At 52.0% G+C, this 25,065-nt stretch overlaps 1 protein-coding gene across 5 annotated transcripts in view; it reads left to right on the top strand.

The window, feature by feature from the left end:
- Positions 1-25,065, top strand: part of LARGE1 (LARGE xylosyl- and glucuronyltransferase 1) — a 514,447-nt gene that overhangs the window by 484,310 nt on the left and 5,072 nt on the right. For all 5 annotated transcript variants that reach the window (XM_034987635.1, XM_034987636.1, XM_034987633.1 and 2 more), the window contains 2 exons: positions 732-1,010; positions 20,243-20,389. In XM_034987635.1, coding sequence (XP_034843526.1) covers positions 732-1,010; positions 20,243-20,389 — 426 coding nt within the window. The remainder of the gene's footprint in view (positions 1-731; positions 1,011-20,242; positions 20,390-25,065) is intronic.

Consider the following 25,065-nt stretch of genomic DNA (forward strand, 5'->3'; position numbering starts at 1 on the left):
CGGTTCCCTTGCCAAACGCCCAGTGTGTGTTTGTTCTCACTGTCGCCAAGGCCCTGTCCCGGTACCCGTCTGGACGGGTCTGGTCCAAGTCCAAGGATCCAAGCTGACCGGACATCTGGATCCCCAGTTTCTCCATCAGGGAAATGAGGGAAATTACAGCCGTGCACAGGGTTGTTGGGGGAGTTCCGGAAAGGGTCTGGTGCATAGTTAATGAGTTGGTGATCATAGTTGTCATCACTCGTGTTTTAATGCTCCTTGTAACTTAGGGCCTCGGTTTGGCTAAATCTTCTATGCTGGTCCCTGCTTTAGCAGAACAGGGCAGCTGCGAGACATCTTTGCTGAGAGAGGAGAGGCACAGGTGTTGTGAGCTGGAAGGGGACCCTTACATCAGTTAATGTAATCGTCCCGTCCCCCATCCCCCCCCATGGAAAAAGGAGTCTGAGAAGAGAACGCTTACAGTGGGATGCGACTCTGTCGGTATCCCACCTTCATCTGGAAGCAGATAAAGCAAGAAACAGCCAGGTAAGTGTGTTTATGCCGATTTTAGAGATGAAAGGAACTGAGCTTTGGGGGTTGGCCCCCATCACACAGTGATGAAGGTTAGAGCAGGGACTTGGATTTGGAGCGGGCTGACCAGGTGTCCGTGGAGGTGGCGTCCGGCCCCAGGAGGCTGGCCGCGTGGCGCGTGGCCCAGGTCCCCACGGCGGGCTCAGCTTTCCTGTCTCCTCCAGGCTCCAGATGCTCGAGGCCATCTGCAAGCACTGGGAAGGACCCATCAGCCTGGCCCTCTACCTGTCGGACGCCGAAGCCCAGCAGTTCCTCCGCTACGCGCAGGGCTCCGAGGTGCTCATGAGCCGCCACAACGTGGCCTACCACATCGTGTACAAGGAGGGCCAGTTCTACCCTGTGAACCTGCTACGCAACGTGGCCATGAAGCACGTGGGCACGCCCTACATGTTCCTGTCTGACATCGACTTCCTGCCCATGTATGGGCTCTATGAGTACCTCAGGTGAGGCCCGGGGGACACCGGCTTGGGCGGCACCGGGACTAGAACACTCCCTGGGAGCATCCTCCCGTCCAGGTCTTCCCTCTTAAAGATGGGGCAGCTGGGACCCAAAAGGGGACTGCACCTGCCCACGTCCACCCAGAGATAGAGCACTGCCCACCGGGTTTGGCAGGGCCATTTAGGCAATCTAGTGTCCTCGTTTTCCTGACGAACAGGCCAGAACCCCACTTTGCATACCGAAATGTTAAAAGTGGCAGGTGGTCTCAGACATGTCTCTTTGGCTCCCGGTCTAATGCTCTCTCTCTCTAGCTGCTAGGGAAACATGTCCTCCCTCTTCCAGTTTGGGATCAGATGACCTTCATCTAACCATTCTAGAAAGATCACTTCCTATTCTGTAAAACAAAGCAAAGTGATGGTGAAGGCTAGCACTGTTCTGAGTGCCTGACGAGTAGGAGTTCATTCCCTCCCGCTGCGGTCCCTGGGCCGGCCACTATTATTACCTTCATTTCCCAGACGGGAGTGCGTGGGGCTGAGATCGGGAGCTGCGAGCCCACGGTTACACACTGACCCACGTGGAGGCCGGGGTCAGCCAGTCCGACTGCAGAGCCGTGGGCTGAGTCGCCGTCTCAGCTGCCTCTATGACTCTCCAGTGACCCGTCCCAGCTCTGCCCACATGGCAGGGCAGCCGTCCAGCAGCTGGAGAAGGCCCTCAGCCCATGGAAGGCTGGAGAGCTGTGTGGGGAGCGACATTTGTTATGGAATGACAACCAGTCTGGACGGAAAGGGACTGCTGAATTCATACAGCCCGACAGTCCCCGTGCAGCTAAACTAAAGTCACGAGGTGTAAATCAAGATGTAACTGGTCAAGCCTTTTTTTTTTTTTTTAATCCTTTATTTCTGGCTTTTGTTGGCATGAATTCTCTCTGCTGCTGGGTGATACGTGCCTGAGTCCAGGTACCGGGAGAGATGGTTTGCACTTACTAATTATCCTGCTGGATCCACACATCAAGCCCGAAAGGCTGGCAGCGTTCCCCCCTTTTATTGTGGGCAACAGCGAGGCTCGGAGAAGCAGAGTCCCCTGCTCCCGTCCACACGGCTTTGCTCCAAGATTGGAACCAGTGTCTGTCAGACTCCAGGTGGGCAGGCGCCCAGCTCCATACTTGCCTGGCTACTCTGGGGTTACTGACTGTCCCCAGACAGGGCAGGAATAGAGTAGAGTTGTTTCTCTCCTGCTCTCTTGCCCTCCCCTCACTCTGTCTGTCTCTGTCTCAGTCTTTCTCTTACTGTCTCTGTAGGATTTCCTAACTTCAGTCCCTCCCCTGTGAGCGGGAGGAGCCCTTTCCTGCCTCTGTCCGCTGCGCTGGGGCGGCATGACCCCCAGCCAGGGAGGATGGGAGGTGTCTTCCCAAAGAGCATGGGCTGTGCTGTCCCAACTCCTGATGCCCGCACAGGGCTCCCCGCACAGGGCTCCCCGCACTGGTCTGTCGTCCTGCTCTGTGCCGGGCCTTGGAATCCCGTGTGTGGGCTGAGGGCGCCCCCGTGTGGCCAGACCGTGCTTTCAGCGCCTGATTCCGGGAGATTCGGAAGCCCCCCCAGCCTGCAGCATCACAAGCTCTGGGAGTCTGGGGGCGGGGATGGGGGCGAGGGCTTCCCAAAGGAACAGATGGGGGGGGGCGCCCTCCACCAAGAAAAGAGAGGCTTGAGGATTAGACTGCAGCCCCGTCCTCCCCGCGAAGGGGCTCTTCTGCAGGAGCACCTGAGGGGCCTTCATTCCAAGGAGCTGGAGGTGAACTGGCCCTCTCCTAAGGATCTGTAGTCTGCTCCCCACCTCCAAACTCTTTTATTATTTTATCTCATGGGCCTCGTGTTTTAAAAAAACCGCACAGTAACAGATTGTTTCTGTGTTCTGTTCCTATGTTGTATTGATCAAAAATGCTATTAATCTCCCATGCGGGTCACCTCTAATAGCATCTCAAATAGCATCTTGACCTTACTCAGTAGGAGCTAACCAGCATTGCCTACTAATTAACACGTTCTTTTTTTTTTTTTAAAGATTTTATTTATTTATTTGAGAGAGAGAGAATGAGAGACAGAGAGCATGAGAGGGAAGAGGGTCAGAGGGAGAAGCAGACTTCCCGCCGAGCAGGGAGCCCGATGCGGGACTCGATCCCGGGACTCCAGCATCATGACCTGAGCCGAAGGCAGTCGCTTAACCAACTGAGCCACCCAGGCGCCCTAATTTACACGTTCTTAATGCCAAGTCACCCGAGGCTTGGTTGGCCTTTGGCCCCTTGTTACGGGAAGGTGCGTGGTTCCCCTTGGGGAGTTTGAAATATTGCACATCGCTCCTAAAATGTTGCTGCTCTCTTCCATAGGCCCTACAGAAGTCCAGAGACCCTACCCTGAGTGAGAAGAAATGATCTTGTCCAGTCTTCTTTTTTTAATTAAGTTTTTCATTGTAATTCCCGTATAGTTAACATACAGTGTAATATCAGTTCAGGTACAATATAGTGACTCAACTTTTCCACACATCACCTGGCGCTCATCACCATAGGTGCACTCCTTAATCCCTATCACCTGTTTCATCCGTCCATTTCCCGCCCCCTCTTTCCCTCTGGTAACCAGCAGTCTGTTCTCCGTAGTTCAGAGTCTATTTCTTGATATACCTCTCTGTCTGTTTATTTTTAACTTTGCTCATTTGTTTGGTTTCTTAAATTCCATATATGAGTGAAATCGTACAGTATTTGTCTTTCACTGACTAAACGACTTCTCTTAGCATGATACTCTCTAGCTCCATCCATGTCATTGCAAATGGCCAGATTTCATTCCTTTTATGGCTGAGTAATATTCCACTGTATATATGTACCACAACTTCTTTACCCGTTGATCTTTTGATGGACACTTGGGCTGCCTCCATAACTTGGCTATTGTAAATAATGCTGCATGTATCCCTTTGAATTAGTGTTTTTGTATTTGGGGGGTAAATACCCAGTAGTGCGATTGCTGGGTCATAGGGAAGCTCTATTTTTAACTTTCTGAGGAACCTCCATACTGTCTTCCAGAGTGGCTGCACCAGTTTGCATTCCTACCTAACAGTGCACAAGGGTTCCCCTTTCTCAGCATCCTCGCCAACACCTGTTGTTTCTTGTGTTGTTGATTTTAGCCATTCTGACAGGTGCATGGTGATATCTCATTGTGGCTTTGATTTGCAGTTCCCTGATGATGAATGAGTGTTGATGAGCATCTTTTCTTGCGTCTGTGGCCATCTGGATGTCATCTTTGGAGAAATACCTGTTCATGTCTTTTGCCTATTTTTTAGTGGGATTATTTGGTCTTGGGATGTTGAGGTGTATTGTCCAGTCTTCTTTGTAAAGTACACATGTGGAAACTGAGACCGGAAAAGCCATGGCTTGCCTGTCTAGAATGACCGGACATTGTGACTTTCTTCATTCTTCTGCTCCATCTTTAGTATTCATTCATCTTTTCATTCATTTAGTGGGTAAACTTTTATAAGGTACCTACTACTATGTGCCGCCATATCTGTGAACCAGACATAGGACCTGTGAATCCCAGCACTTACAGACCAGCAGGAATGACAGTTAATTAAAGATGCAGATTCTTTAGATTCTGTGATGGGGGTGTCCCCTCCCAGTGGGATTCACCTAGTCTGGGGATGGGAGGAAGGGACATCCTGAAGAAGACAGATCCAAACGGAGGCTGAGTTAGAGTCCGCCAGTGGAGGTGGCGATGTTCCAGACAGAAGGAGCCGTCCATTCCAGAGGTGCAAGGTGGCCAGGGCCTTGACGGGGAGAGCAACAAGAGACGATGTGGCCAGAAATGTAAGCTGGGGTGGGTCCCGCAGGACTTCTTATAAAACATGCTGAGGAGTGTGGGCTCCATGAGGGAGGAGAGCAGTGGAAGGTCACTGGGAGAATGGGCAGATTAGATGTTTGTTTCGGGAAGATCATTCTAGTGGCTTTCGAAGGATCAGAATCAGCAGGGCCAGAGCAAGGGGGGTAAGTGAAGGGACTATTGTGTTAATCCAGGCAAGAGGCACGGAGGGCCCGATGCAGGGATCAGAAGCAGCAGGGTGACGGGTAGACGGACCAGTGAGAGATTCGGCAGCTGAAGTCAGGAACTGTCTGCCAAGGTGTCTGGACTTTGAAAGGGAAGGTGGGAATCTCCCAAGTGCTGCCACCCAAGTCTTCCTTTGCAAAGCCTATACTCAGAAGTCCTGCTTCTGTGGCCCGTCTCTCATGCCGGTCGCCTCCTGCTCTGCTGTGCCCAAGTCCTTCCTGGACTGGGCAGGATATCATGGCATTGACTTTTGAGAGTTATGGTGGACAGGACGCTTGCTGAGGCCCAGGACTCCTGTCCTGCTCACCCTGGTGCCGTAGTGAACTGTGTGACTTCCAGCAATTCTGTTTTCAGCCTGTTTCCTCATTGTCAAGTGAAGAAATGATCTTATATCAGGTGTCATAAAGGCAGATGCCTGCAGGGGCCAGGACCTTAGCCCAAAGGAGCCAAGAATGCTGAGTAAGATTCTCTAGAGAGACCATGGCTCCCATCTTAGGCTCTTGGCTTCTCTCCACTCCAGATGTGGCATGATTGCTTTGGGGAGAGTGGGCAGCAGGGCTAAGGTCTTCATATTTTTCTCTTTTTTTTTTTTTTTAAGATTTTATTTATATAGTTTAGAGGGTGGGAGAGTGTGTGAGCAGGGGTGGGAGGGGAGGAGGTGCTGAGGGAGAGGGACAAGGACAAGCAGACTCCCTGCTGAGCATGGAGCCCACAGCAGGGCTGGATCTCATGACTCAGAGATCACGACCTGAGCTGAAACGAAGGATCGGATGCTTAACTGACTGAGCCCACCCAGGTGCCCCAGTCTTCGTGTTTTTCAAGAGGAGCTGGATACTTGGATTTTTGTGTTTTGATATTTAATGTTGACCACTAATTTTTTAAAATACACTATGGAGTCCCAGACCAAATATGTCTTCAGGCTGAATAGAACCTCCCGCCCCCATCCTGTGCCACTGGTTTGTGACCTCTGACCTAGATAATTCCTAGGTACCAGAATTTTGAGAACAGGTGAGGACTAGGATTCTATCAGAAGCCCCAAAGAATCATGTACTGTTCTTTTCATAAGAAGATAACCATATTGGCTTGCCATTGGCTTATGGAAAATTTTCTTCCAGTGAGTGGGATGAGTGTGTTTCTGACCCAAACACTAAAACTGGATGTGCTTCGTGACCAGCCATATCATTAGTTTGGGATGAGGTTACGGGTACGGTTTGCCATGAGAGTTGTGGACCCCAACAAGGCCCGCGGACCCTCTTAGAGACTAACCTCTTCGGCAAAAATGCCCAACCAAATGCTCTACCCAAACTCTGTTAAGATGTTAATAACATTGCAAATGCTGGTAGTTACAGGTTTTTGAGCCCTTAACCTGTGCCAGCCGCGGTCCCACACTTCTCTGTGAGGTACCTGTTACAACAGGTGGCCAAACCGAGGCCCCAGCGAAGCTAAATGTTGGCGTCAGAGGGCGCAAGTGGACTTCCCTCTAGGACAGCCTGCTCGCTTCTGGAAGGGGCCAGATCACTCTCAAAACCCCAGGACGCCGAGGCAGGCTGATTGGCAGCCCTCTGACTGGATCCCCCTTCTCAAACAATCATATCGCACCTTTTTTGGGGAGGGGGGCTACTTGCTTTCCCCAAACAGTTCAGCATCAGTGCTCCCTCAGCGGTTGCTTAGCAACCAGCGAATATTACAGCAAAAACAAACGGATCAATTGGAAAATAATGAAATCAGTTATTTGCGTGGACACAGCTGCAGAGTTCCAGTAAAATCTCCCTCCCACCCCTTTGCCGGTTTATTCTAAAGAACGGGCTTGTAGATGTGTGGCTTTCACTCGATTTCAGAAACGTCAGGTGGGACTCAGCAGGGCGTGGCAGAGTTGCGCTTGAATCCTGGGTCTGGAGAGCTTACCAAGTGTGTGACTTGGGGCGGCTTACTTAGTCTCTCCGGTCCTCTGTTTTCTCAGTTAAGGGGCTAATAATAGCCTCCTGCAGGGGGCTAGTAGGGATTCAACAGGAGTTAATTTTCTGTCCTGCTCACAACACTCAGAACTGCACTTCTTCGCCGGGCCCCCAACCCCAGCCCCTCCCGTTGCAAACTGCCAACTTCAGGATAGCCAGGTCACTCCAGATAACCATCACAGCCATTTTTCTTATAAACTGAGAAGCTGTATACTTACATTCATTGATTCAAAAAAATATGTAGTGAGCACCTGTTAAATGCCAGGCAGCGTGCTGCCTTGTGACAGGGCCGTCCCTGGAGTCATTCAGACCTGCCTTTCAACGCTGAGCACTCCTTACTCAGCATTTCGTTGACCTTCAGAAAGGTACTTAACTTCCTGTAACTTTTGTTTCATTTGTGAAATGGGGATCGCATTACTTCTTCCCTCTTAAGGTCCTGGGAAGATGAAATGTAATAGTATTTGGACAGCACCAGGCACAGTGCTGTGAATCATGCTTCGTTCCATGACCTTGCACGGCTGGGGCTACCACGATGAGCAGGGGGTCTATGTTCTAGGGGCCCCCCCTCAACTATAGTTGTCACTGTCATTCTTGTTATCAGTACAGAACCAGATAGAAAAGATACAGGGGCACAGACTCACAAGCAGATGACCCAGTACGCGTGCACAGGGATGACCTTGAAAAGACCCAGACAGTTGGTGATGCGGTTTAAGGACTAACAGGCGTAAAGGCATGATACCTCTTGGCATTTTCAAAGAATGTTCCAGAATGGCAGAGGAATCGAAGGTGGACGGTAGAAACAGCTCCCTTTAGCTGGGGCATTCCATATCCATGAGACTGAGCAGGCTCCCCACCTCTTTCATTAATCCTGCAGAATCCTCATCTTTGTTCAATGCCTGGAACTTATAACATCTGCTCTGTTCCGCAAATGTCGCCTTTGCTTTCTAGGGGACACACACACCACCCTGCATGGAGACTGTATCCTGACAGTGTACAGGAGTGACAGACTTCAGTTTTATTCTGTTCCCTCCAGGATGATGGCTAACCACCCTCCCCCGTCAGATGTCCCCTGGCACACCCAGCTGCTGAAATTCGAACAAGACCAGGTAGAGATAGCACCAGGCACAGCCAACTGGCTGCCTTCCATGAGCCGTGACTAGGTGGCACTTCCTCGGGTTAATTCATCATTTGAGTTCTGCTATCTCGATGACGTTTCACGTTTACTGAGCACGTACTATGTGCCAGGCACTGTAGCCAGCACTTTGCATGTGTCTTGTCATTTAACCTCCTATTAGAGATGAGGTGGTTTAGACTAAGTAGCCTGCCCTCAGGTGTGGCTTTGGCACGTGGGCAAGTCGCTTATCCTGGGCTTATCTGAGATGTTCTTTGCTTAACCTGTTTATTGATCCCATTGCCTGATGGGCCCATCTCCACCACCACCATGATGGCCATGACCATCACCGCGGTCATATTTGGAAGTTCATTCCATGCACTGGAGAACTGTCTTGGCGTCTGCATGAGATAACCCATTTAGTCCTCATACCCCACCACACCCACAAAGGTGTCACTTGTTCGAGAGCACAAGATGGCGAGTGCCCAGATGGGACCTGAATCCTGGCCACCTGCCCAAGAGCTGCCCTCCTGTAACCCCCAGTCAGCACCTGACACATCGCCAGCATGCAGAAGGCGCTCCTGCAAAAAGTGTAGCCCTGTGGGGTAATTAAATAGGAGTGAATCGGGATGTTGGGAGTTACAGGAGGTGATGAGTACAGAGTCCCCGGCACAGAGCGTGGCCCCGTAACTGGAGCTGTTTCATGTTTTTAAAATTGGCCCCCAAGCTCATTTTTAGCTTCTCTTTCTTCCTTACCCCTCTCTGACTGACAGGTTCTCTCTCTGGATATGTTAATGCTGTCTGTTTAGAGCCACGGGATCTTGCTGGGGGCCTGGGCGCCCCCCCTGGCTCTCCAGAAGATTCTGCCCATCTCCGGCCTCATGCATTCTGTGTATATTTTACACTTAGACTCTCCGTGGGCAGCCTCATCACCCTCATTTGCAAGTCTTTGCTGTTGTCCCCACACACCTCCTGGAATCCTGTCCGCCAGGAGCTCATTTCCTAAGCAACCGTAATAGAGGCTGAGCACGCCCTGTTACCTGTCTCCGTGTTCGGTGTTCGGGGAGGAAGCAGGACCGGCTGGGCCAGGGCCTGCCTCCAGGTTATCAGCGCCAGGAACAAGTGCACTCTGCCCCTGCCTTCCCCGGCCCCGAGGGAGGTTGCGGAGTCCTCAGAGGTGGTGCTCAGATGATGCCCAGGCATCCCGGTGGAAAGCCATGCTTCTATCTAGTGCTGTTGCAGCTAGGCAGTTTACGGGGTGTGGGGGGCAGCCGGAGACAGGGGCCTCTGCTAGCCTCCCCGAGATGCAAGCCGTGCACAGGTACACATATGCACACGCGCGCGCGCACACACGCAAATGCCTTTCGTTGCCCCTCCCTGGTTGGTTACATCCGTGGCCGCATTAGCCTGCTGCTCCTCACCACCTGCCTGCTCACTCGCAGGTTCGGTTTGCACCCTGCCCACGCTCTCGGTTCCAGGAAGAAGCTGAAATCAGGAGGGGGTGGGTGAGTCTCAGATGTGTGCCTCAGCTTTCTCTCCCGGCAGAGATCACCCCCGCCGCGCCCGTGTCCTCCTGGAGAACGTCGCAGGAGAATATGCAGGCACAGCAGTCCGTGGAAGGAACGGGAAGGAAGAGCACTTGGCAAGCGCCTTCTGTGCACCCGGGGCCGTGCTCGGTGCCCGACACGTCTTCCCTTTTTTATGACAACACAGGCAGTGCTCAGGGCCTTCATTCCCATTATCCAAGCGGGAAGATGAAAATGCAGAAGATAAATTTGCCCCAAAGTCCTATGGATTACGTGGCAGGACTACAATTTCAACGCTGCTTTGGAAACTCTGTCATCTCCAAAGGACGGTCTTCACAATACCATCTTCTTCTCCATATGCCAACCACAGACCGATTCCTGCCTTCCCTGTACATCTGTTGAGTGCCTACTGTGTGGCGCTAGAAACCCAGCCATGAGCAAGGGTCACCCCTGACCTCAGGCCTGGCAGGGCCGGCAGGTGCACATAGGCAACTGCAGGCCGTTAGAACCGCCACCTCCCACCATTGCCAGCGCGTGAAACAGTCCCCAAAGAACCGGGCCCAGAGAAGATGAGGCCCGACATCCAGGGGATGCATCAAGGCCAGGAGAGGGGGCAGGAACCAAGCTCCTGCTGCTGGCTGAGCACAGAGCCTTAAGAGAAAGGGTGAGGCTGTTCTGGGGTTTCTGAAACAGGTGGGCGCTCCAGCATAAAGCTACTTTTCTGCCTCCCATCCCCTTTTAATATAACTTTCACCTCAGTCCCCGGGAACTTGGGAGAACCGCTTGGACTCCTTACAGCTCGGGTTTGATCAAACAGCATGCCCTCCGACATTGGGCTGGCCTCTGCCAATCCAGCGCTCCGAGGGCTGATGAGCCTCCCTGTCTCCTGGCTTTCACGGCAGCCCTGGGGCCTTCAGCCTGCAGTTCCCAACAGTGTGTCGCTTGTCAGCACCGGCCTCGGCCACTCATGACATCACCACAAATATCAGCTCAGCCTGTTCCGTTGTGGGAGCAGAAATTCGCATGGACACAGATCGAGGATCCCCCCCCCACCATCCCTGCCCAAGGGGTAGAGGCTACAGGAGGTACCCAGATGGTAACCAGCACCACGAGAACTGATGCACAAAGCAATTCCCTGATCCAAGCCGTAGCAAGTGGGAAGATGCTTCCAGAATTCTGGGATGGAGTTCCCCAGCTGTGGGCAGAGGGAGTGGTCTTAGCACCAAAGGAGAGAGGAGGTGAGGAAGATAAGCATGGACAAGTCTGCCAGATTTGACAAGGAGGGGACACTGCTGACCTTGGCCAGGTCCAGGGGGTCAATGGCAGATTCCAGTAGTTTGAAGGAAGGAAATCACCAACGTAGGAGGCCCAGTAAAGCCAGTAGGTCAGTGCACACGTCTCTACCTCTCCAGACACTGTCGTGTGCTGGCCTCTGGCCGTGTCCCTCCCTTCCGGTCCCAAACCGCTGTTCCATCAGCTGCCTTGACCCGTGGACTCCAAGAGGCTCATTGCTCCGGTTGCAAAGTCACCGCGTTAACAAGACTTGACTCAGACAGAGCCCGTGAGTGATGATCTTTCCCGGTTATTTCCAAGCTGGTGCAGCCTTAACGGATACAGCGATTGCCTTCTTCCCTTGAGGATGACGAGATGATGGTGGTGGGTGCACCTGCCAGCTAGGTTATAAGGCAAATTGCTGAACCTCTTGGAGTTTTCATGACTTTATCAGTAAACCGGAAATACTAGTGTCTCTCACACGCGGCAATGATTAAAGAAGTGAAGAAGATTAAAGAAGTAAAGCATCTAACGTGCTTAAGGTGCTTGGTACTAAAATCACATAAGCACTCTTTATTACCATGTATCGACTACCTACGGTGTACCGGGCATTTCTAAGAAATGCAGTTCCCCCAAATCCTGTGTGCTTTCTCATTTCCGAGCTTCGCAAATATTTAGAACCCCCTCCATGGACGCACTAACTCCTGCTTCTTAGAAGACAGTGGTGGGAAGCTCTCTACGACCCTGCACCACAGAGCCCGGCACTGCTGTCTTCCTCCCTCCCTGCACTGTGAGCTCGGCACTCCGTGTCTATGTCTGGCCTCATAAATATCCATTAATTAATGAGTATATTATCTTAGTTCTCTTAATAACCAAGTCTATGAAGTATTTATTACCAATTTAAGGAGACAAAAGCCCAGAGAGTTAAGCAAATTGCCCATGATCACACAATAATGCAGCAGTGGCATGAAGATAGGGTCTCTTGTCATCTAAAAGATCACGCTCTGTTTCTTACTATTCGGCCTCCCTTGACACGGGCGTTCCCCTGAGAGAGACTCGGCCCTCCAATGTCTTGAAATAATTTTAGTTGGCGCCTCTTGAACCATCAGACGGTCTGGCCACACGGCGGATGGCGCGATCCCACGGGGCTGCCACGGGCCGGAGTTGAAGAGCATCGCGGCGACAGGCGTGGATCCTGGTTCATCCCACCCCCCCACCCCCATCCTTCTCCCTTGTGTCTGCCCGGCACTGAAGCCTGGCGTCCACCGTCCTCGACCAGCCTGCCTGCCCCGGCCCTGCGGCTGTCTGGGTCTGCCCCCTTCTCCCCCCAACACCCAATACCGACAGACTGAAACAGGAGATAATTGCAAAACCATTTCTTTCTGTTTTAACCTTGACTGTGCTTTCTCCTTTTTATTTATGTCAGAGGTATATTACTTCTCTCATTTTGTTTTCCTGATGGTGACACCAGATAGGGTTGCCAGTGTCCAAGCCCACACCCGTGAGAGAGGGAGCATTTGTTTCAGGGAATTCTGAATAGAGTCGAATGCATACAAGTAGAGAGGAAGGAGTCCGCTGAGCCTTTAAGGGAAATGGGCATGTAACTCAGGTCCCATTTTCAGGCAAGCGTGACCGTTTGGGGGACCCCCAGAGGGGGTCCTCCTCTCCTCATTCCCAGCTCATTGCTAAAGGGTTGGGTATTTCCCAAGTTTGACGTATTTCCTCTCCTCTGCACCATGTACACCAATTCTTTCCAACCTCTAATCACGTAAGGTGAAACTAAACATTTTTTACAGCCAAGATACTCGTGACAAGGTTGTATGTTTTTTCCAAGTAGAAGGTCCCGTTTCTTGGTCGGTTACCCCGGCCTCTGTGAGCATCTTGCTTCCACTGTAGCCAGCCCCCCCTCTGACCACCCATGTGCATTCCGGATGGGGGACGCGGGGCCAGCACGGTGACATGATCCCGTTCCTGACCAACGATTCGACCCTGCTCTTACGTTGATTTGATTCATTTCTGCAGAACTAGGGGAATGCCTTTCCAAATGGCCATAGCCTCACGCCCACCGACTAGCTGGTCTCGGCTTCTGCTTCAGGTCCTGTTCCAGTTGCCAGCGATCAAGGAAGAAGCCACGTTGCCAAAATCCAGTGGTCAGCCTCCACTTCTCGTCTTGACTTCTCAGCAGTCTCCGACTGCTGATGGCTCCTCCGTTTCTTTCCTCTTGGCTTACTGAAGTGCGTCCCTGTCTCCAGGTGGTTCTTTGACCTTCTGAGTCCCTCCCTATAGTTCTCACCGATGGCTACCTCTCTTCTCCTACCCTCCCTCGGTGATGTTCAGTCTTGTGGCTTTAAATGCGCCTGCCACTGATCCCCAGAATATCCCCACCCAGCCCTGTCTCTTGACCTCAAAACTCGTGTGTCCAACGACCTCCTCATCATCTCTGCCTAGTTCTCTCAAGCATCTCAGACAAACTCTTCAAAACCTAAGTCTCATCCTCCCCAAAAAGCTCACGCCAGCATCTCATTTGATGGACACTTCGGTCTTCCCATGATGCAAGCCAAGAGCCTTGGGTCATCTCCGGTCCTCCGCTTTCACACCCCATGCCCAGTGGGCAAGGAAATCCTGCTGGTTCTAGAACCAGGCCAGTTCTTTTCACCTTCATTGTGACTCTCGAAGTCCAAGCTAGCTCAGCCGTATCAGCTCGGGAGCCCCCTACTTGATCTCTCTGCTTCCACCATGCAACCCTGCAGTCTGTTACCACACAGAAGCCGGAGGGATTCCTTAATCTAGAAAGCAGCTCATCTCACTCCTTATCTCAGAGTTCCCCAGTGGCGCCCCAACTCACTAAGTAAAATCCCAAGCCCTCTCGGTATCAGTCTCCTATAGCTGCGGTAACAAATCACCACAAACGTGGCTGTTGAAAACAACACGAAAGTTTTATCTTGCAGTTCTGGAGGTCAGGATCAGAACCCGGTATCACGGGGCTGAAATCAAGGTCTCCATGGGCTGCGTTCTTGCTGGAGGCTCTAGGGGAGAATGTTTCTTGCCTTCTAGGGGGAACTACATTCTGTGACTAGTGGCCACGTCATCCCCACCTCTGCTTCCATCATCCCATCTCCTTGCTGACTCGGACCCTCCTGCCTCTCTTGTATCAGGAGCCTAGTGATCACTCAGATAACACAGGGTCCTCTTCCCGCATCTCAACATCCTTAATCACATCTGCAAAGCCCTACTTGCCATGGAAGGTTCCAGATCACCAGGTTTCTGGGATTAGGACATGGACACCTTTGGAGGAGAGAGGGGTGACGTTCTTCCCCCCCGCCCCCCCAGCCTTCAGTGATCTATGAGACCGTCTATGACCTGCAGCTCTCCTGCCCCCACTACATCTCACACCCCACGTTTAGGGACTCTCCCTGTCCCTCTTTGTGCTCTTGTCACAGGGCCTTTGCACTGGCTGTTCCCTTAGCCTAGAAAGCTCCAGCCCCAGATTACCACATGACTGCCCCCTTCCCTACTGCCTACCCTTCTCCACGAGGCCTGCCTGCACCCCCCCATCTCAAACTGCAACCCGCCCCCCAGCCCTGACATTCCTCACACCCCTGACCCAGCTCTGTTCTCCCGCACAGAAATTCTGGTTTTCCGACATGCTCCGTAATTCATTCACAGTTCTGGCTCCGTCCCGGAAATGTCAGCCCCACGAGGACAGGAATTTTCTGCCTGCTGTGTTTACTGATGTCTCCCGAGTGCGCAGTGCCTGGCACGTGGCGGAGCGAGTGAGGAAACAAACCAGCGGAGCCTCGGCCAGCGTTGGCGCCAGGCTTTGTGACCGCGGTCAGGCCGGTGCCCGAGGATGGGCAGCGGTCATGGTCACGGCCAGGGTGCACGGGGCGCTTCTCATCTGCAGGGCGTGGGGACTGCTTGGCCCTCACAGACCCCCAGGGAGAGCTGTTGTCACCACCCCCCATCATCACTGACTCAGGAAGTGGAAGAGGGAGGACAAGTAACCGGCCAGAAGGCGGACCTGGGCAGCCCGAGGCCACGTCCCCGCCACTGAAGTCGGAAGAACTCTGCCACACACCATTGTTCCTTACTTCTCTGAGATGTTTTCCCGAAATCTCTTCATGCTGGGCTCCTGGGCTGTTTCCCTGGTGACAGAGACCCGTCTCGAGGATGGGATGAGAAGGAGAGAGATGGAGGGAGGGGTATGAGTGTGTGTGTATGCGTGCGCGCGCATGTGTGTGTATGGGCGTGCATACTCACAACCCACTGCCAGGATCAGTCGCAGGGTTTGGTCATTCTAAACCCCAGGAAGCCCATCTTCCTCACAGCGTCCCCTTTGTGCTGTGTCTGACATAATGCTAAGCCGTACGAGCCTCCAGGCGGCCCTTGGCCACCCCCTCGGTCGGTATAGGAATCCTCACTACCCACTCACATTCTCCCCCCTGCTCGCCACTTTTCCCAGGTGGGAGCCAAACAGGCTGTGAGCTATTTGCACACTTGAGCAAGTGGAGGGGAGACGCTGAGGGAAGATGTGCGTGAGGCCTGGGGGGCTTGAAGACAGACGCTGCCCAGTGTTCAGTCCCCCCCGCCCCCAGCCAGCCCCCAGTCGCCTCCAGCTCCACCAGATCAGAGGGGCCAAACTTACTCTGCCAGGAACACCTGAATAGTTTCTGACAGAAGGATACAGAGAGCTGGCTGGAGACTGAGATCGAATATATTCTGTTTCCATAGATAAGCAGGTTGGCAACAAAATCCTGCCCTGGTTGCAAGAGTCTGTTGCCTTTCCTGACTCCTCCACACTCACCCATCTCTGGCAGGAGGCCCACCGGAAGCCGAGCCGGAAAGGGGAAGTGGGCTCCTTTGTTATCAGTTACTTTAAGTCAGGCACGGGTCAGGCCCTAGGGGGACTGTTTTGCTTCATCCTTTCAGCGACCCTTATCGATAAGGGTTATCATCTCCATTTTATAGCCGGGGAACCTGTGACCATGAGAAGTTGAATATCGTGCCCAAGGTCATAAGAGAGTGGCAGGCAGAGTTTGAACCCGGGGCCAGCTGGCTCCAAGTCAGTGTATTTGCTTTGCTCTCTGTTGTACCAGCAGGGTTCTGAGCTACTTCAGTAGAAATCTTCTTTTAAGAGTTCTTCAGTCCAGGGGCGCCTGGGTGGCTCAGTCGGTTAAGCGACTGCCTTCGGCTCAGGTCATGATCCTGGAGTCCCGGGATCAAGTCCCGCATCGGGCTCCCTGCTCGGCGGGGAGTCTGCTTCTCCCTCTTGACTCTCCCCCTCTCATGCTCTCTATCACTATCGTTCTCAAAAAATAAATAAAAATCTTAAAAAAAAAAAAAAAAAAGAGTTCTTCAGTCCACAAATCTAGTAGTAGGTTTGGGAATATTTTTGAAAGGGTCTTGGGCGAGAAGCAAGGCCAGTGCATCAACCAGGATTCTTCGGAGACGTAGAACCAGCAAGGTGGAGAGTTCTTTTAAGGCACTGTGAGGACTGGCAAGTCTGAAATCCATAAGACAGGCCAGCAGGCTGGAAACTCAGGCAGGATTTTGAAGTGACAGTCCAGAGGCAGAATCTCTTCTTTCCTAGGGAAGCTCAGTGTTGGCGCTGACATCCTTCAACTGATTAGATGAGGCCCACCCACACTGTTGAGGGCAAGGGCCTTTCTTTAAAGTCCACTGCTTGTAAACATTAATTATGTCCACAAAATATCTTCACAGCGACATTTCGATGATTTGATCAAACAGCCGGCACCCTAGGCGAGCCAAGCTGACACATAAAAGCAACCATCACAGGCTTAACCACCATACACACGGTGCTTAATATGCGCTGGGCATTGCACCAAGGACTCCCATGTGCACGTGTGCTTTTCCTCACCAAAATATTTAACAAGAGCATGAACTCTGAGACTCAGAATGGTTCAAGTGACTTTCTAGGAGGAGCAGTAGAGTCCAAGTTAGAAGCCAAGTGTGTCTGATTGCTACCTTCCAGAATCTTCCATGTCAGTCTAGATTTAACATTCTAAAAGATGCGAGACATGACCCAAAGTCACTCAGCTCGTCCGGGCTGGCTGCAGCACTCACATCTCTTGGTTCCCAGTCTAGCCAATCTCCCTGGAAGATTCTGCTCATTTGAAACACTATCTCCTGCAGGAATCCCTTTCCAGATAAATGGTGGAGGCACATTGTGCATCCCCAGGGGGTCAGCAAACCCCCAGCAAGGGAAGGATATACCGGACAGGAAACCTTGCGGAAGGGCCCAAGCTATATCATTCCCAGCTCAGTGAGCAGATGTGCTCAGAGTCGGTATCCTGAAACCACTTTATTGCTGAAACAACTTCATAATGAGACCCATTCAGGACATCAATATCCAAACCTCTTTGGACTGAATCTGAAATGGACCTGTCTAGTTACAAATCCATCTTTATGGCAGTTTGTGTTTCAGAGAGCTTAAAGGGAGTTTTAGAAGGCACTCCAGGATCTGATGCTCTCTATGCAGACAGAAATAAGACTTTCTCGGGCTGCATTTTGTAAGGCATGCTGCTTGCTGGGTCTGCATACTCTGGAACTTGCAATGTATCAGCGTGCTTTGGTTGCAAGCAACAGAAACCAAGGGTAGGCAGCTTCATTGAAATGAAAAGAAATCAAAGGAAAACAAAACAAAAGGAAAAAAAAAAAACATTCGAGTGGTATTTCTTATGGCACCAAAGTAGAATTTGGAAAACCGATACTTGAGACCATAATTAACCCGGGCAGCTCTGGGCTTCTCTGCAGCCGAAGTTCAAAAGCCTCTAGAGAACTGCCTGACGTTAGCGCATGTCGGCTCTTCGGTTTCCAATCTCGGCATCTCTGTTCAGATCAGTGAGAAACTGATTTGCTCAGCTTGAGTCAAGCGTCTACCCATGAACACAGCCCTGGCCCTGTGTTCCCAGAGCTGCTCCTACATGCAGGGACCATGAGAAAGAGAATCATCTTTGAGCAGGGCAGTCCAAGAAGTGGCTACTGTAACCGTGATTATAATAGTAACAGAGGCAGACACGTGCATCCACAGACCTCTGTTGTGGATGTGTGTACACGCTTTGCCCATCCCTTTGTGGTTCAGTGCTCCTAGCCTCCCACGCTTTTCCCAATTATCTTAACATAAGTAGCTGCAAATGCAATCTTGGGCTTTTAGCATCCTGAGATGTTTGCAACAAGAATGTAAATACGAGGCAGGAAGGACTTGGGCCGTTCTGTTCACTCTGTGTCTGCAAGTGCCTAGCATGGGGCCTGGCACATAGTAGGTATGCTCAAGGATTGTTGAATGAGTAGCAACCACCCATCCGTGCTGGGTGCCTCTCCTCTCCCTCCTTCCTGGTGGCTGCAGGGGCTTTGCCATCTGGTGAGTCCAAGGATATCTTCTAGACCCATGTGTCCCATCCCCGATTCCCAGAACCGATATATAAGGTATCTAGTTTTCCTGGAGGAAAGGCAGCGAGCCCCCATTCTGCCTATGTCTAATGTAGGATTAATCGAGAAGGGAATACTTGGCCATGGGTGAGGGAATCTCGGATGTTTGGAAACTGGGAAGTCATTGTTCAGAGAGACAAAGCAGGAGAGGAATGCAGACCAAAGCAGGCTGACTCCGGCTACTCATCCTCCAACTGGCTATATATAGCTCACCCAGATTCTATCTTGGTGTCATTCTTTATGAGTCTCCCCAGAAATAGTGACATCAGGATCATATAGCATTTGGTATATAGTTAAACCTAATTATAAAGAATGAATTACAACTGCTATTCAGAGGATTCTAAAATGACCTGGTCCATCTCAGCCACGCCCTCTCTAGGGGGCGCTGATGCAACCGCTTCACCCCTTCACCCCTTCCCCAGGGCTGGCTTCTGACACCAGTCCTTCCTCTGACCTCATCACTCATGGATACCAAACCCTGCCTTGTCCTTCTCAAACGGCTGCTCTGTTCTTGCCCCACACTGGCCTCGGCTAACACAGTTTTCCTTTGTGGTAGCATGACTCCCCTTTGCAGACCCATCCCTGCTTATGCACAAGTTCAAAGTGAAGTGACTTTAGTAATACAGCGGTAAGTCGCATTGCTATGGAAGGCTACTTCTTCCAGTATTTTGCAAAATGCCTCCCAATGCCTTGATTACCCCAAGGAAGATGGCTTTCTCTACTTCAGAGATGATAAGCAAATAGCCTTCTCTGGCACTGAGTCCCAAGAGCCAGTGGTCTGAGCAGGAAGCCAGAATGAAGTACCAAAGTCATGGCCAAAAGGGATCATTGGGAGATCAAGCCGGGGAATAAGGACCGTGTTGTGGTAGAACAGTGACCATATGTTGATACAGGTCAGCCACGTACCAAGTGTGCCAAACGGTATTTGTATTTATGTTACCTCATTCAGCCTCCGCGACAGTTCCAGGAGGGAGATAGCATTGCCCCATTTTAGGAAGGAGGAACCTGAGGTAGTAAGAAGCTAAATTACTTGCCCGATACGGCAAGACTCACCGAGTGACGGAGCCAGGATTCAAACCCTGTCTGTTCGCCTCAAGCCTCCTGCTCTGTGTCCCTCTCTAAGCCTTTCTCCCTTGCAGAATGATGGCTGCGGAGCTGGGCAGTGGCCGACAAATGTAGAAGGGCAGGAGCTGGGTCTCAGAGGAGTAGAGCAGAAGGGCAGCCTTAAAGGTGGGAGTGAGGAAGCGCGTGGAGAATGTCCCACCCTCACGTGGGATACGAGCTCTGTTGTGTTGGGTGCTGGCGGCATGGGGCCAGTCTGGTGACTGTCAAGGCTCAGGGTCTGGGGGATTCGAGAGGTTGAGAAGTCCAAGAGATGGGACTCAGAAATGCCCAGGTTGGGGCTCATCTCATCAGCTTGCTGTCCGACGCTCCCATGTGGCCAGTGGTGCAGAAGGAGTGGATAGCCAGCCCAGTGGACCCTGCAGGCTGGACTCCAACCCCTGTGAGTCCCCGGAGACCCGCCTTCTGCGCTTGGCTCTGACAGGGACACTCACTGTGAAAGTGAGGGAGGGTCTCCCAGCCCCTCCTGTCCGGCCTGCCCTCGGTTCACTCTCCAGGGAGACTCCATTTTTTGACTCAGAGGCAGCCTTTCTTCTCTGGACTCCTGAGTGGTATTGGACAAGCTGCTTGGCCTCCCCGGGACTCAGTTTCCCCATCTTTAAACTGAGATTTTGACTTGGGCTTTCTGTCCTCCGCCCCCTGTGCCCCCTCCCTGCCCTCAGGTGGGAAAGGCCTCTGCCTGGCCTCACGGGGACCCTGTCTCTGCCTGCCCTCTCCTTTCAGGAAGTCTGTCATCCAGCTCGACCTTGCCAACACCAAGAAGGCGATGATCGTCCCTGCATTCGAGACACTGCGCTACCGGCTGTCTTTCCCCAAGTCGAAAGCGGAGTTGCTGTCAATGCTGGACATGGGGACTCTCTTCACATTCAGGTGAGGAGTCTCAGTGCCGTCCCCTGGGGGTGTGCGAGGCCTTCCTGTCCCCGGAAACCAGACACCAGAGCTATTGGCCCAGAAGTTCGCTGCTACCTTAGACCATCTTAAGGCCAGAAGAAGCACCACTGGCCCCCAACTACGTCTTTGGAATATTCTCTCTTCCCACATGCTGTGTGCTTTGCTTTGTACATGGGTGGTGGGCGTCATGTGTCCAGATGGAAGGACCACGATGTCAGGTAGGAAGTCAGCTTACTCTTTCTGTGTGGGTTCCTGATCCTATCTCCTGTCGGAATTCTCTCTTTGGTTTGCTTGCTCCTTCATTCATCTGGGAAGTGGGTCCATCCTGTTCAGCACCATGGTTGCTGTTCCCCTTTTCCTTTTTTGGGGAGTGGTCCATACTCCGTGGTCCTCAGGCCTAGGATGGGTGTCTGTAGCTTCATCAGCTAATGGCATCTAGGTGATTCCAGGGTTGGACAGGGCAGATGAGGCAGCTGACTTTCCCGTCGCCCAAGTGAGAGTTTTAAATAAGCCCCGCACTTGCCCGATGTTCCACGCCCCCCAGTCCTGTGCGAGCCTCGCAGGGGAGCTACCCCACCACCTGTCCGACATGCCCAGGGAGTGTGTACAACGGTGCAGGTGCAAATGGGTTCCGACTCCCAGGAACAGGCTGTGGCATTTAGTGCCCTTGGGGGACGTGGGGGTCCTCCCCGATCTCTTGACTGAGCGGTCTGAAGAGGGAGCCTCTGCTCCCATCTGCTCCTATTTTAAAGAGAAGTCTCCACTTTGAACCATGGAAGAATGGCCAACACTGCGTTTGAGTAAAAAATCATACATTTCCAGGCAATCTGGATTTTATTGAAAAGCTTGTAATAATAACTTTGGTTTCCGTACTACCGTTAAGTGACTAGAAGTTTCTAGAAGGTTTTCTCAAACTTTATTTTGGGAAAATAACTATGAGATCAGTTATTCGTTCAACAATTCAGAGATGATCCTTTTTCACATTTTAAGCAGATAAATTGAGGAGTGGAGGGTCCTGCTGGAGCCAGGACTCGAACCCCAGCCTTCTTCCTCTATCCAGAATTCTGGAAAGTGACCTGAAGTGGTTTAATAACCGCCGCCCCCCCCAAACTCGGACTTCTTTCTTCTTGGAAAGAAATAACAACTGCCATTTGTTGAATACGTAACTTGTGCCAGGCACTGTTGTCAGCTCTTATAATCCTCACAACAAATCTGTGAAGCAGATACTATCATCCCCCTTTTACAGATAAAGAAACTGAGGCTCTGAGAAGCCAAATAACTTACCCAAGGACACACCACCAGTACACAGCAGAGCCTGGATTCAGTCCAGGTCCGAGGAGCTGCAGAGCCTTTGTGTTTAACTCAGATACCATTGGACTGAGTCCTGAATGTTCTTACCAATCGTGTTAGGTGCAGGTAAAAATTGAGACTCTGAGACCAGATCTTCGTCCGAGCCTCCCACAGACGCCATAGCCTGATGGCTCCACACCTGGCAGATTTCCAGGGCCTCTTTCCTTCCATCTCCATCCCCAGGTGATTTGAGAACACATTTCAAGGCCACGTCTGTGGGCAAGGGAGCCCGGGTTTGGCCTGCCGTTGCCAGGATTCCTGCTCTGGCCCACAGCTCACAAGCCATGAGGCCAAGTGCTAAATTACAGACCTTCCCCCCGAGAAATTGCTTTGGTCACCTTCCTTCCCCTCCAAACGATGAGCTCTCAGGTCTCCTCGCAGCTGAGATCCCCCTCCCACTGCAGCTGGAATGGGAAATCTTCCCCACCCCTACTGGTGCTCTAGGTCCTCAGAGCGGGGTCCCTGGACGAGTAGCATCAGCATCCCCTGGGAACGTAGACGTGTCAGGTCTCAAGCCCCGTTCCAGATGTACTGGATCAGAAACTCTGGGGCTGGAACCCAGTGATTGGTCAAACTGTAGTCTCCTAGGTGATTCTGATCCGCAGCTCATGTCTGAGAACCACTGCTCAAAGCAGGGTGCCCCCAGATCTCTCCGGAGTGGCATCCCACGTGCCATATCCAGGAAACCTCTCTCGTCTCTGTTGTTTTGGAGGCTGCCTGGTGTTGATAATGTCAGAACAAGTGTCCCCTGGACGGACAGTGGGTCCCGGGGGGCGGAGTCAGGCGCTCGCGTGCTCTTGTGGCAGGTGAACTGTCATGTCACCGTGTTCTGTGCTGACCAGCCGCGCGGCCCCGCTTGTCCGTCTTCCGTCCGAGCTCACGGAAGCTGCCCCCCACCCAGGGGGACAGGACTGACCCAGCCGCCCTCCCCGCTCTTCCTCTTTCCCACACAGTAGGCCAAGGGTTTGTAGTCTAAGTAAGACGGCTGTGATACACTGACATCACGGAGAGTAAGAGCCCTGTGAATTGACACCATATCTAGGGCAAACGAGGGAGTAATGAGCATATCTTCACTTTAGGAAACGTTACTATGTATCAGACGCTGCCCTGGGTGCTTTATGTGAATTCACATCGCCGTCATAAATCCGTGATGTGGGCATGATTCTCTCTGTTTTACCAAGAGAAAGAAACGAATCATTATTATTATTCATTAATAATTTTACCTAGAGAAGGAAACGAAGGAACAGAGGAATTAGGTACATTTTCTACACCTGCTGAGTGACAGAATTCCAACCCAGACAGCCTGGCTCTGGAGCCATTGTTTTTAGCCGCCTTGTTAAACCGCCTCTTAGGGAAGGAGCATTATTGAGCGCCTACTGTATGCCAGCACTGTGCTAAGCGCGTTATAAACATTTCCTCATTTAAGCTCCCCAGCCATTCGACAAGATAGGTGCTCTTTTCCCCAGGGGACACAAGGCGGAAGTAAAGGCCAGTTTAAATGCTCTGCTGACCGAGGGCCTCCGCTCCTAAGCGACGGAGGCGGGTTTCGAACCCCAGTTCGGCGGCCCCGCTGTGCCGAGCTTGAGCCAGTGTGTGTGCCCGGCCGCCGGTGGTGCTGGGCCGCTCTGTGCAAGCGGCAGGTGTCGGGACCACCTGTCGAGCTAGTTCACGAATGGAAAATCAACTCCCCGGCCTGCTTCTTGGCTTGATCCTGACATCTTGCAGTATCCCTCCTTCTCACACTCCACGCCCTCGGTGTTACTCAGCCTCTTGTGTTCCTTCGGATCGTGTGACCGTGGTTTTGGTGGCACTTGCTGAATCCGTGGAGCTGGGGATTCAGGTCCCTGCCCTCGGCCAGCCTGGCCATTGGCCAGTGCCCATTCAACCTCACTGGGCGGTTCACGAGGGTCCCAGGGAGGTCCAGCCTCGGGGAGGGGGGGTGCGGGGTGAGGGCGCAGAGTGAGCAAGTGGCCGCGTCCCCTACGAGAAGAGCGCCACCTGCCACACTGACCGCTGGCTCTCACTCAACCCTCACGTGCTTTAGAGCCTCCCTGAGTGGAGGTGGGACCCTGGGCCGTGAGCTCCTTTCTCCCTGAAGCTCCCTAAGTTGTTGCGGTCCCACCTTTCATATTATCTTTTTCTACAATGTTCTTTTTCCCTAAGAGCAAGGTGGGATCCTTGCTCTTGGGCCAAGTCTGCTGTTTCACGAGGCTCCCAGGCTCCTGCCACCCCTTTGTAGCTTCCAGAGGCAGATTCCTGCCCCACTACCTGCCCTCTCTCGTAGGTACCCGTCAGGTTTTGAGATTACTTGTTCATTAATCTATTCAACTTAGTGCCCAATCACTGACTCTCTGCTCTGTAGAGGCCAGAGAGTGTGGGTGACGGGGACGCAGAAGAGAGATCACCCAGCATAGTGGTCCAGGATCCTGGCTTTTGAGTCAGGCTGTCTGGGTTTGAATCCCAGCTCCATCCTCATTATTTGTAACTTGATATTGAATAAGTTATAAGAATTTAAAGCTACAGGTATGATATTTACAATATACCCAGTATATACTAAGTGCTTAATAAATGTTAGCTTATTATGATTATTGTTTTATGGTTGTATTCATTTTCTATTGCTATATAACGAATTGCCACAAATTTAGAAGCTTTAAACAAGACAAATTTATTATCTCACGGTCCCCGAGGGTCAGAGATCTGGGCATGGGATGGCTGGATTCTCACTCAGGGCCTCCCCGGGCTGAAATCAAGGTGGGGGCAAGGCTCCAGTGCCACACTCCTCTAGGCTCCCTGACTTCCCTTCCTTGCACGTGGAGGACTATGGTCACCATTTCCCTGCTGGCTCCTTGCCACGAGGCTCCCACAGGTAGCTCACACGTGGCTCTCTTCCAAACCCAGATCTAAAAGTTCTCATGATTCGGCCAGGCCCACCCTCCCCCCACCCCCAGTAATTCCCCTTTATCTAACCTAAAGTCAACTGATTAGTAACCTTAGTTACATCTACAGGGATCCCTTTTGCCAGATGATGTGACATAATCATGGGAGAGGTACAGCCACGGGTCCTGCCTCAAGGGGGAGGACATGGTACAAGGGCTAGGTCACCGTGTTCGCTGGTCGGAATAACCAGCACAGACTGACCTACAGTTAGGTCCATGTAAACGATACAGAGCCCTCCAGGAGTTCACTTACCCTTTCATTGTGAGAGTCTCCTCGTTAATGAAGGATGTAGATAACGGACTGGATTCGTTTCCTAGGACTGCCGTAACAAAATACTACAAACTGGGTAGCTCAACACAATGGAACTT

Source organism: Mirounga leonina, unplaced genomic scaffold, assembly GCF_011800145.1.
Source record: "Mirounga leonina isolate KUSES-001 unplaced genomic scaffold, KU_Mleo_1.0 Mir_418, whole genome shotgun sequence".
Classification (NCBI taxonomy): Eukaryota; Metazoa; Chordata; class Mammalia; order Carnivora; family Phocidae; genus Mirounga; species Mirounga leonina.